The sequence below is a fragment of the Rosa rugosa genome, chromosome 6 (genome assembly GCF_958449725.1).
Source record: "Rosa rugosa chromosome 6, drRosRugo1.1, whole genome shotgun sequence".
NCBI lineage: Eukaryota > Viridiplantae > Streptophyta > Magnoliopsida > Rosales > Rosaceae > Rosa > Rosa rugosa.
In genome coordinates, this window is record NC_084825.1 from 54,176,387 (window position 1) to 54,189,089 (window position 12,703).

The following is a 12,703-nucleotide window of genomic DNA, read 5'->3' on the forward strand; positions in this document are numbered from 1 at the left end:
TTTCAAATGGACAGCCACAATTTTGCCGCGCCTTCATTACCAGGAAACACAAAAGAGTTCGTTAATTATGGCAGTTATGTTCATTCTTTCCGAATATTGTGCCTGGCCCATCACCGATGTTTGTTGTCTTCTTATACCACAAGATTTAGACCAACAACCACAAAACAAAATTAGTGTATATATTAACTTCGTTCCAATGGTGGAAAAGATATACATAAAAGCATTTTGATATCTCTTGAGAAATTTTGTATCAAATATCTTTAACATATCGACTTCAAATTCACTCAAATTTGTATTAAATATAAAGTATCGTTAATTAATGAAGCTGATATAGTTCACTTAAATCTGTATTAAACATAAAGTTCTATCCAAATCTGCCAATAACCATATGGTCAAACTACATAGGTTTTTATTCGTAAATTGAGAGAGTCTAATTATTGTTGGTATATAAGAAATTTTATAAACAGAACTTTATGCAAATCATTTTTCTTTTTCATTTCTCAAAAGAAGTGTTTTAAAGTATTAAAACTCTGAAGTTGAGAACCGTTTAGATTAGTAATTATTTGCTGTGTGTCTGACAGAATAAGTTAATCTAACGGCTCATAATTTGAGAGTTTCAATACTTCAAAACACTGTAAAACACATACATCATCTAGTAATGAAAGAGAAATGAATCTGTCAAATACTTTTTTAGACACAATATAAAGAGTTTGTTAGTTCATTGTTTTTCAAATTTATTTTTGGTAAATGAGAATATGCTGTTAATATTCCTTTAAAAGGATGATAATATATGGTCAAGAGTGTATAAAAATGCCAATAAATTCCTCATGATTACAAGTTTTTTCTTAATTAGTGAGGTAAAATCGAGCAAAAAAGGAAATGATTTGGTGGACATAAATCACATAATCGTATAATCCATGAGATATAATTACTAGTTGTAAATAAAATTATTAACTAATAAATGCTAACACAAAATGCGGGAAAGAAGGCCAATCGTTCACTGCTCAAAATACTTATACGACGGCGTCCGGCGACAACTAAGGCATTGCGCGTCAACCAAGTGTCTGATCCTACTTTCCAACATTAGGGATTCTTCAACCTCCTCCTTTATCTATTTTTTTGCTTCGGATTATAGTCAAAACCAAGCATCATTAACCTGGGGGTAAAAGTCAATTCGATCAGAACCTGAAACAACACCTGACCTGACCTAATTTGGAGAAATTCTCTCAAATTTGGGGAAGGTTCAGGGGACGAAGAACAACAAGGGTTTTCATGATCTTCCCTTAAGTTTAGATTTCGGGGAAGAGTTTTGAGAGAGATAAGGATTTGGTGCAACTCCATCGAAAAAAGGTGCAAGAATATTGATACAATTAGAGAACTCGCCTTCAATGGAGCTCCACTTCCTTAAGTCCCCAATCTCTCTCATTATACCTATACTCTTCACCGCCTTCATCCTCGGTTGCTTCCCCACCGTCCGATCCGAGCAGGAAGATAGTTTCATCAAACTGCCCTCGGAGTCTCAACCAGCTGATGTATGTCCCGCCCAGACTACGTCACCCGTTCACGCCCTCTCGTGTCCAGTCAATTGCTTTCGACCGGACCCCGTATGCGGCGTGAACGGTGTGACATACTGGTGTGGCTGCCAGGAGGCACAATGTGCCGGGGTTGAAGTGGCCAAGTTGGGATTTTGCGAGGTGGGAAATGGGGGTGCGGCTCCTCTATCTGCGCAGGCCTTGCTTTTGGTGCACATTGTGTGGCTTATCGTCCTCGGATTCTCGGTTTTGTTTGGACTTTTCTAATTCATCCATCTGGTTTTGTTGTTGGTTCAGATTACAGGTTTTGTCCATCTAGCTTTTGCATGAAGGATGAATCACAGCTCTGTATTTTTCCTTTTTTGTTGCTTTTTGGGTTATTTGATATGGCAACCCTTTCTTGCTGCACCATTGTAATAACTTATGCAAGAAAGATATCTAAAGGTTATAATTGGTTGAAGTCGTAGGAGGGACCTTTCTTCATTTCAATAGTTAGGTACATTCCTTGTACATTCACCATACATTATTAAGAAGTTTGAGATTGGATGCTTAAAAATCATAGTATTGGTGGAATTGTGAAGAATTCCTTAATGTTCAAAAAGTTTGAATTTGTGTCAACGAATAAGAAAATAAAGGAGGTCAAATGAACGCTAAATTAGCAAGATAAATGTAAAGAAACAACAAACACTAGTATTAATTCTTTCTAACCCGACGTTTAAAATAACATGTTTATTTACTTGAACTGAGTATGAGAACAAATTTCAAGTAATTTCCACTATATTAGTAACTCATACAAATTTAAATGTAGAATCATGACAATTAGTTTGTAATATCAATCGCAACTAGCTGCATTCCTATTAAGATTCATAAGTAAACTATCTAATGAGAACAACTTTTCTCATTCATTAGTAAATAATAGGATTAATTTCAGTTTACCTACTTGAACTTTAGGTCAATATTCATGTTAGTCCCTATTCTTCTAATTTCATCAAGATTACCCCTGCACTCTCAATTTTAATCAGCCGTGTCCAATTCTCGAACCTCCATCCAAATATTCCGTCAATTAATGACGTGGCAGCATATAGAATTACTCAATTCCTATAATACCCCTTGTCAAACTAAATGAAAAAAAAAAAAATCTGTTTCTTCAATTTTCTCAGCTCACCCATCTCTCCACTCTTGACATCTCTGAAAACTCCTTCAGCCCAATCCCATCCTCCATTTCCTCCCTTTCTTACCTCCAAATCTTGACTTTGCAATCCAACTTGTTCTCCTGCTCACTCACTCCATCCATCACTAAGCTCAAGTCTTTGGATCCCTACACATTTCTCAAACTTCCTTAATAGGATATTTCTCCCAAACTCTCCGAGTTCTTAATTTAATTATACAACTTGAGAAGGCTCGATTTCTCCCAAAATCTGAAGTCAACTCACAATCTGGGCCCTTATCGAAATCGTCTTTCGACGGGTTGACTCAGTTGGAGGTGGTGGAACCACCATTAGCATCTGCACACATCCAGAAAACCAACAACACCCAGAAACCCAATTCCTCATAAATTCAGAAACCATGGCTGAGAGTGGTTCATCTCGATTCCAAAAACCCTTGCAACCCACAAATCCCAATAGCATTGAAGCATCAACAACAGCCACCCTAGACATTATAATCAGCCAAACCCCATCAAATTCTGCCTCAAACCCACCAATTCCATCCCCTCAACCTCCCTGCCAGTTGGTTCAAATCTCATCCCCACCCCTCCCTCCTCTACCCAACATCTCTCTCCCTCAATTTGTGGCCGAGTCGCTCTCTATTGACGGCTCTGATTTCGTGATTCCGTACGGCCTCAATCTCTGACAGAGACCCAAATTTGAGGAGGCGATGCTATAGAAATTGAAATAGGATTTGAAGGTGTTACCAGAGATTAGGGGGATGGAGGAGTTTGATGAGAATCCGGTGGAGGGATTCGGTGCGGCTCTGCTCGCAAGGGACGAGGAATCGGCAAGAACACAAATGAAGATGTTGGTGTTATGGAGTCGTAGAAGAACTGAGAAATGGTGGATTTGGTGAGTGAAGAACTGAGAAAATTTAAGAAAAATATTAGTTTTTTTTTTTCATTTAGGTTTGAAGAGGGGTACTATAGGAATTTAATAAGTTTGTCTCCTACCACGTCATCATTTGACTGAAGATTTGGATGGAGTTTTGAGAATTGGACACGGCTGATTAAAATTGAGAATGCAGGGGTAATCTTGATGAAATTAAAAGAATAGGGACTAACATGAATATTGACCTAAAGTTCAAGTAGGTAAACTGAAATTAATCCTAAATAATATTTAAATTTGTCTCATACTCTTAAATTTCATCATTTCATGTAAATAACCTTGTATCAGAAATTTGACCGTCACTTTCCTAAAATTCTAAATTCTAACCACCTGGTGTGGTAAGGTTGGTTGAGATGCCTATCACAGAACTCCCCACATCTAGCGTTCGTGTCCAAAATCCCACCAATTTGTGACCAGCATGTTTGAGGGGCATTCATATTCGTGTGCCTGTGCCAAGAGATTAGTCTGATTTTGCTAAAATACCCTCGTGGATCTCGATCCCAATATTAACTGTGCTCATATAACCGAAGTTAATGCTACCTCATCTTGATCAAAATAGAATGAGCTTCCCTAAAATTTTAAATTCTAGCGGGTTCGGCCCACCCGGCCCAATAACACCGGACGGCTAGTCAGCTAGGCCACATGTTGCCTAGTCTGTTTATCATCAACAGTTTGAACTTTGAAGCCATCATCAATACATGGAGCGAATAATCCCGGCAAGTCGTAACCGTCTCTAACCGACTCCGATCAGCACAGAAACCAAGAAATGCTCTCCTCCGCCGCCGCTCTATTCGGCAACCCCATCTCCCTCACTCTCACTCCTCCTCCTCCTCCTCTCACTCTCTCTCTTCACTTCAAGAACCGCGCTTTCCTCACTCGCTTCTCAATCTCAGCCAACCATGACTCTACCAAGTCACAGGTCCATCTCGACAGTCTTAGAGTTTTGGAATGGGATAAGCTCTGCGATTCCGTCGCCGGCTTCGCTCGTACTCCGTTAGGCCGCGAAGCCACCAAGGTAGTTAGTTACTAGTTACAACTTTTAACACTAATCGTCCTCTAAATCTTCTTCGTCTCCGCTTTGATTGATTTTGTTACTGAATCGATAGGCAAAGCTATGGTGTTTGAGCCAGACCTACGAAGAAAGCTTGAGGCTTCTGGACGAAACCAATGCGGCGGTTGAGATGCTCAAGCACGGCGCTTGCAATTTGGATTTTGGCGGTGTCAGAGTCGTTTTGGTAATCATGTTAAATTGAGTGGATTTTGTTGATTTTCGAAACACTTAATGATCTTGAGAGATTTTGTGTGTATGTGAAGGTGGAATCTGCTATACAACGTGCTCGGAGGAGCTCAGCGGTGGAAGGAATCGAAGCGGTTGCTGTGATGGAGCTGCTGCAGTACGCAGAGCATTTGCAGAGCAATCTGAAAGGTGCAATCAAGGAAGATGCGGAGTGGTACAGGCGATTTATGCCTCTTTCGGAAGTGGTGAGTGTAAGCTTGAGAGTTAAGTTATGTGCTAATGGCAATTGGGTGTTGACATTGTGTGTTTTGAGTGGATTCAATTGTTTGTGCAGATAATGGGATTTGTGGTAAACCGATCACTAGCTAAGCTGATACAGCAAGTTATAGATGAAGACGGCCGTGTTAAAGACTCTGCGGTTTGTTACTGATAATGCTTTTGTACTGGAATATAACTCTTTAGGTTGCAGTCATTTGTTTTTAGAAGTTTTAAGTCCTTTCTAACTGAGTGATTCACGATTTTAGAGTCCAAACCTGAAACGTTTACGCAATCAAGTTCGGACGCTTGAGAAAAAGGTAAAATTCTTGTTTTGAAGAATTCATTTCAGTAATCCAATTATGAATATTTGAGTGTATAGATAAGAAAACGGCAATATATTGCAGCCATCAGCCTTGGAACTTCAGTCAACGCTTATGGCATAACCTAAATAACTGATTCACATATCCCATTATCTTTCTTATTGGCTCACACAAGGAAAACATGTGCTTATTGCAAACAATGAATCCACATTTCTGACTTTTTTACCACCACCACGTATGTGCTGTGGTGATTTCATATACATTATTGAACGAAGCATGTCATTGTAAGTAGGTACAGTTATGCAGACCATAGATTGTAAGTAGGCACATCACCACATGATACAGAAGCATTTAGGCTTTGAGTCTGAAAATATCATTTGTAATCATTCTTATTCACAACTTAGTTTCTAACTCTGATCCACTCTTTTCAGATATATCAGTTAATGGACAGCCTAGTCCGGAATGACAAGAGTGAAACACCACTTCTGGTAAGAATCACAAATCAAAGATGTTCCTTTAGAACCTGAAAAAAAGAAAAAGAAAAATTTAATTTATGCTATCAATCACTGGTTCAGGAAGTGAGTACCGTTGATGGAAGGTGGTGCATAAAATCCAGTGCTAATGAAATGACAAGTTTTAAGGGTCTACTGTTGCCCAGGTCTGTAAAGTTTGTTATATAACCTGGATCACCTCTAACCATGCAAAGTATTTCTCTTGATTGTTTACTGGTCTAGGTCAAATTATCTTGTCTCCATTTAATGGAATCTTAGGTGAGTTTTTCAACCCTGAGAGTGATATAATGTTATAGTGGTTCAGGCAAAGGAAGCATTGTTGAGCCATTATCTGCTGTCCCTCTGAATGATGAGTTACAACAAACAAGGGCACTAGTATCAGAGGCTGAGGCAGAGGTTCTCTCTATGTTAACAGAAAAGGTTTCTGGCCTTATGTGGTAATTATTTTTTTTGTGTCTATATAAGTATCATCTGTTCGCCCTTCTTATGTTCATTTGGTTTATCATACAGATGCAAATGGATCTTGACAATATTGAACAGCTATTAAACAGTATTATTGAACTGGATGTGGTAGGTTGTTGAGGATTTCTTCTTTCTCAGCTCTCTCTCTCAACTACTTATCTGATTGTGTTAATAGCTTACATTGCATTCTTAACTTGTAGGTGAATGCCCGAGCAACTTATGGCCTAGCATATGGAGGAACATGTCCCAATATATTTCTCCCAGGAGGTCATAGTTCTTCTGCTAGTGATGCCTACTTTTCAGGGAACAAACATCCACAGGCATCCTATTCCAAACAAAGTGAATGGGTGTTGTATCTGCCGAAAGCTCATCATCCTTTATTAATGCAACAGCATAGAAAAAATTTAAAGAAGGCCAGGAAGGATTCCAAGAATGTTACTCTGGTAATTATGCAATATCTATGATTTGTTGTCCCTTTATTATTGGTAGTTTTCTGGTTTAAACCCAGTTCTGATTAATGATTCAGGATATATAATTTTGGATTGAAATTCAATTGTTAAATTTAGTCTGTTCTTTTGATAGTGTGGTCAACTGGTCATATTTCTTGCACAGAGGGAATTGCATTTAGGTGATTATGACTTTCTGAAAGCAATTATTACCTTTTTGAATAACAAGTATGGCACCTGTAGGTAATGTCATGACAAAAGCACACTGCAAGAAGAGGAGAACATATAGCATATCATCTTAGAATTCAAGCTAATTCCAAATTTCATATTTTTTGGGAAGATAATTTTGAATTCTATAGCTTGAACATTCATAATTATCACCTGCCTCAACTCTCAGTATGCATCATAAAATTACGATCAGATATTCTGTTTCTAAATTATGCCATCTCTATTTGGCAGGTTCACCCAGTTCCAGTTGATTTTTTTATCTCACAGAAAACTCGAGTTTTGGTTATCACTGGCCCTAATACGGGGGGAAAAACCATTGGCCTGAAGACTGTAGGATTAGCAGCTATGATGGCAAAATCAGGTTGAACATCCTAAGTGTTCATTTGGCTCGTGGAATATTCTAGTAGTCTCAGTGTCTCACAATCAAATGAACATTATCTTTATATTGATAATCGAGTTGAATAAAGAATATACAGACTAAAAATGTTGATTACAAATGCAGCTTCCAACACCATCTTCAAGTTTCCTGGCTTATGACCATTTCTCTATTATACTGCAGGTCTTCATGTTTTATGTTCTGAGTCGGTACAAATCCCTTGGTTTGATTCAGTGTTTGCTGACATTGGTGATGAACAATCCCTGTCTCAATCTCTGTCCACCTTCTCGGGACACCTAAAACATATAAGCGTAAGAAAAGTATTTCTAACTTGCTTTTAAAAAAAACTTTTGATGCTAAACATGACAGAGTTTACATGTGCAATAATTAAAAACTTGATAGACTAGAAAAGTTCAGTTAAATACTTTCTTGTCTGATCAGTGAAGACCTATATACATATCTGATATGAAAACCTTTTAAGCAGAACCTTTCTTACATCTTGTAGGACATACAATCGCAGTCAACAAGTTGTTCACTCGTGCTACTAGATGAGGTGCGGTTAAACTGTCTTTTTGACATACAATGATTTAATAATATATTACCAGGAAGATAAAAGAGAAACAAAACTTAAGTTATACTTACAGGGATTACACAACTCCTTTTGTTATTAGGTCGGTGCGGGAACAAATCCTCTTGAAGGAGCAGCGCTGGGGATGTCACTATTGGAATCTTTTGCTGAAACTGGTGCTTTGTTGACAATTGCCACAACACATCATGGTGAACTCAAAACCCTGAAATACAGGTAACTGGCATACAAGTTAAAGGTTTAACTGTTGCAATAGTAATGACAGTTTAGTTCAGTTTGTGTTGAGTTAATTTAAATAATGGTTGTTGTTAGGCTTATGGTCACAGTTGCTCTCCTTGTGGTTTATGGAGTCAATTGTTTGTGTAGTTGAAAATCTACATAACCCTTTGGAATATCTTCCCCTTCTACAAGTCTGGGTTTGTGTCAATGACATTTTTTCTTTGACAGCAATGACGCCTTTGAAAATGCATGTATGGAGTTTGATGAAGTGAACTTAAAGCCAACTTACAGAATTCTCTGGGGAGTACCAGGTATATATTCTGAATACTGCATATGCATGAGGTTAAACTGGGTTCTCTTTTCTGTTACGATGTCAAATACTTTTGTAAAAATCTCGTCATCTCACTTTTATTCATTAGGAAGCCAGTAGTCATTGGTGTCCCACTAATGCTATACTACCCTCTAGATCATAAAAATATGTTGCTTAATAATGATTCAAGAATGCAATGTATTCTGCAGGGCGTTCAAATGCGATCAATATAGCTGAAAGGTTAGGACTACCTGGTAAAGTAGTTGATAATGCCCGAGAACTATATGGTGCAGCTAGTGCAGGGATAGATGAGGTAACATGTATAGCTAACATACCTCTTTATCTTGTTCTTAGTAATTAAAAAAAGAAAACAATAATAGAAAAAAGAAAAAAAAAAGGCGGCCCTGTATGTATGAAACAGTGCAAGAACGCTAGAATGGTGTTCACATTTCCTATTGTCCACTCAAAGAAATGATCTGCTGATCTTTTTCTCACATTCTTGCATTTACATATGTGAGATATCAAGCTTTTTTTGTATTTCAATGCAGGTTATAGTTGATATGGAACGGTTAAAGCAGGAGTATCAAGAGCTTTTATATGAAGCACAGAATCATCTGATGTAAGAATCTGCTTCCCAGTTTTGATATTCTCGAGTAAACAGAAGTCCTATGGTCTTTCGGAAGGAAAACAAATCTTATAAATAGAATAAAAATTATTAAATAAAAGGATAACAGACATCATTTCATGACATCCAAGTAGATAATCAATGCAAATTTTTCAGTAATTAATATGCTCTCTCACTGAAGGTATGTCATTTCCAAATATGAACTCTAGCTTTCAACTATTGTGTTCATATATGTTATATTTGTACTTATAGGATCTCAAGAGAGTTGCATGAGAAACTGTTGGTTGCCAAAAGGAAGATTATGGAACATGGTAATGATCAAAGATTTAGGCAAATGCGAGAAATATCTGAGGCTGCTGCAATGGCACGATCTATTCTTCACAAAAAAGCTCGGAAGCAACGCGAATCTGCAATTCAATCTCTGCAGCCTACTTTGGAGCGAAAAAGACAGCTTGCATTGGCAACAAAAACAACTGATAATGGTGAGAATTCAACCACAAAAAGAAGGGTATCCTCTTCTGAAGATGTTAAAAAATCGCCATCAGGTAAATGAACCAATGAGAACTTTTTGAGATTAATTAGATTGTCATATCTCTTTGAGAAACCGACTGAGTTTCTACCAAGTTAAGAAGTTCTTTAACTATTATTAAGTAGACTCACCTCGTATGTTTCAGATAAGTTTGAGCTTCCCAAGGTTGGCAATATGGTGTTTGTTTCTTCGCTTGGAAAGAAGGCCACAGTTTTGAGAGTGGAGCCATCTAAGGAAGAAATTTTGGTTCAAGCTGGTAACATAAAGATGAAACTGAAACTAGGTGACATCAAGAGGTGACTGGTAGGAATAGTTGTTACATGTAAATGTCATCGATGATGTAAATGAAAAGGATTACTGCCTAGTGCCTGCATAAGCACACATTAATGGGTGAGCATTTTCTGCTTCAGTTACAGCTCATTTACTGACAGCTCTTGATTTTGTTACAAGGAAAATATAATCTCGGGATTTATGGACGTTTGAAACACCATGATGCAGGATTTTTGTCAAGTGTTGCCATATGTTGAATACCATCATCTGTGGTGCAGTCGGGAAAGAGAGAAGGCTAAAACATCCAAAGCATCAGGAAAATATGTACAGAGCTCAGTGATTCTTATTAACTCCCAAGAAGTATGCTGATTTTAGGCCCAAGGCAGACAGATCGGAAGGCCGAAAGGGAGAGAGAGACACAGAAAATTAGGAATTTTTTTGTCAACTTGATAGCTTGTAATGAATCCCAGCAATAAGGTGGTGTGGTTAAAACTTAAAACCCACGTGAACCTCATAAATTTCTTTGGAAAATGGCTAAAAGTTAATGTCATGACTCGTGAAGAATGGGACATGGAACTGAAAGAACGCTGCATTTCTGGCCTTTGTTATTTTGGTTTGGGAAATCGCATCTTCTTGTTGACTTTAGTGCTCGTAAACCGTGAGAACTAGATCAAGCCAAGTATTGCATCCTTTCTTATTCATTCATTTTCTGGGGTAGTTTTCACTCTCTGAACTCTATTAACTGTGGCAATTAAACCCTTTTGCTTTCTTGGTGCTAAGCTTTCAACCCTTTCGTCTATATTCGTTTAGTCGCACTATTAACGCTGAACTGCTGAGAAACTGAAACTTTCATGTGCTTTGATCTTTTTTAGGTGACTACGATGTTTCAAGCATAATAATGGTTCGTATAGAATATGCTGAACCTTTCTCTTTGCTAGTTTGCTGCTCTAGAATGTATGGGAAAAGATGCCTTCTTTATTAAACCAAAACGATTTCACTGCACCAACTGAGGATTTCCCTGCCGGAATAACAAGAATGAACAAGGCAACAAAGATTCACCACACCGGCTGAAGAATCCCTATTACACATACAATGACAAAACCCAACAAACTGAAGTTGTTAGTAGTACCTTTCATTCCGTATCGGAATAAGAAGAAAGAAGAAATGAAGAGTGATCAAGGCAACAAAGATTCGAGACAGCGGCTGAAGATTCCCTATTACATACGATGCCAAAACCCTACAAACAGAACACCAAGGAATAAGAAATAAGAAGTAGCTTTTATTTTGATCAAATATCTTTGCTATTCAATTCAACTTGTGTTGAATATGAACAGCTACATCTTTGCTTTTCACTAGTGGGTAATTTTTGACACTATTATATTAGTAACATTACATATGCTAATCGAAATGTTTATGAGCTAGCTAGCTAGAGCTTTACACCCCTTGTTCTTCATCCTTGGTGATGATGCTATGTTCCTCATCGTCAACCCCAACAACCCACCCAAATTGGAAAGTGACGTCGAGGAAATAGAGCATGCCAACCAAAACAAAGCAGGACACGAACATCGGTATGGGACCAAAGATCCACAAGAACAGAGGGAACGAAAAGTAGAAGGCTCGGAGACCCAAAGACCAGAAGTAGCTGCCTCTGTTCACAGTGTTTGCCACATACTCTGTTGTCAAATTGTGATGCTTCAGATGCGGTGACATCTTCTTGAACGGCGCGTTGATCAGCATGCTTGCATGGCTGTAGTACCTTATGGACTGCACATTGAACAAGAAAGCCACCAAGAAACAGACCAAAATGGAAAAGTATTTGATTGAGTATCCCATCTCGCTTGTGTTCCCGTAAACGAAAACCGACGCGCTTCGATCTTTGTTTACACTACTCATCAACACAGCAATGAGAGAGCTGAGCATGATCGCCGTAGAGGCCAAAAGGGTTGATGCCATTATGTTGTTTCGAAGCGTCTGCACCGCAAGAACACCATTTTTGGACGTGTCCTGCATTGCAATACAAATTTAGCATTTCCGGAAATGAACACATAGATTTCGATATTATGGATCAATATCATACGATCGAGTTTGATTACCTCCATCATGGCGCGCACCCATAAACTGCGATTGATGCAATTGATGCCGATGACAGTGCTGTTGGGTTGGGTTTTGATTCGGTAGAGGAGCCAGAGATGGTATCCCACCATGACTAGGAGGCCTGCTGGGACCAAAATGTAATCAAGATCTTTTCTCTCCATGTTTTGCAATATCAAAAGGGCCTTTCAGATTTCTTGTTCTTGAACAAAGGAGGCGAGAGAAGAGAGACAGAGGGGGAGTCCAAGTGTAATACGGGTGTTATAGTTTTTTTTTTTTTTTTTTTTTTGAGAAGGGGTGTTATAGTTTGTTTGAGTGATCGTGTACTGTGTACTATTTATAGGAAACGTAAAGGAGTTTTTTTTATTTTGGTCTGAATGTGGAGAATTTTATAACGACACAAAACGTATCTTTTTAGAAAAAGATAAAAATCATATTTTTCAGACTCACCTAAAACAAAATCTGATTTGTTGTTAATTATGTAAATAGTTGTAACTTGTAAGTCTCATAATTTGTGAGTGTGCCCCCTAGAATTAGTAATGAGATCGCACATTATGATGTATCTATCTTCTTAGAAGAGGAGAAAATTAATTTCTAGATTCACCT

The 12,703-nt window shown here is 38.1% G+C and overlaps 2 protein-coding genes across 2 annotated transcripts; one reads left to right on the forward strand and one right to left on the reverse strand.

The window, feature by feature from the left end:
• Nucleotides 1-4,284: 4,284 nt before the first annotated feature.
• On the forward strand, nucleotides 4,285-10,785 carry LOC133715498 (uncharacterized). The gene is made up of 20 exons (XM_062142012.1): nucleotides 4,285-4,643; nucleotides 4,735-4,863; nucleotides 4,943-5,110; nucleotides 5,200-5,283; nucleotides 5,390-5,440; nucleotides 5,875-5,931; nucleotides 6,019-6,101; nucleotides 6,252-6,375; nucleotides 6,466-6,525; nucleotides 6,618-6,860; nucleotides 7,323-7,452; nucleotides 7,651-7,778; nucleotides 7,973-8,020; nucleotides 8,139-8,269; nucleotides 8,501-8,583; nucleotides 8,792-8,895; nucleotides 9,131-9,201; nucleotides 9,460-9,752; nucleotides 9,882-10,126; nucleotides 10,235-10,785. The coding sequence occupies exons 1-19, from the start codon at nucleotides 4,395-4,397 to the stop codon at nucleotides 10,034-10,036; spliced, it is 2,391 nt and encodes a 796-aa protein (XP_061997996.1). The 5' UTR covers nucleotides 4,285-4,394; the 3' UTR covers nucleotides 10,037-10,126; nucleotides 10,235-10,785.
• Nucleotides 10,786-10,961: 176 nt separating this feature from the next.
• On the reverse strand, nucleotides 10,962-12,375 carry LOC133715499 (uncharacterized). The gene is made up of 2 exons (XM_062142013.1): nucleotides 12,100-12,375; nucleotides 10,962-12,010 (listed from the first exon to the last, which is right to left on the reverse strand). The coding sequence occupies exons 1-2, from the start codon at nucleotides 12,259-12,261 to the stop codon at nucleotides 11,441-11,443; spliced, it is 732 nt and encodes a 243-aa protein (XP_061997997.1). The 5' UTR covers nucleotides 12,262-12,375; the 3' UTR covers nucleotides 10,962-11,440.
• Between the last annotated feature and the right edge of the window lie 328 nt (nucleotides 12,376-12,703).

Coding starts and splice junctions, on each gene's coding strand:
- LOC133715499 (XM_062142013.1), bottom strand. CDS start 12,261: ATGGAGAGAAAAGATCTTGATTACATTTTGGTCCCAGCAGGCCTCCTA. Junction 12,011..12,099: donor GGGTGCGCGCCATGATGGAG/GTAATCAAACTC, acceptor ATTGCAATGCAG/GACACGTCCAAAAATGGTGT.
- LOC133715498 (XM_062142012.1), top strand. CDS start 4,395: ATGCTCTCCTCCGCCGCCGCTCTATTCGGCAACCCCATCTCCCTCACT. Junction 4,644..4,734: donor TAGGCCGCGAAGCCACCAAG/GTAGTTAGTTAC, acceptor CTGAATCGATAG/GCAAAGCTATGGTGTTTGAG. Junction 8,584..8,791: donor AATTCTCTGGGGAGTACCAG/GTATATATTCTG, acceptor TGTATTCTGCAG/GGCGTTCAAATGCGATCAAT.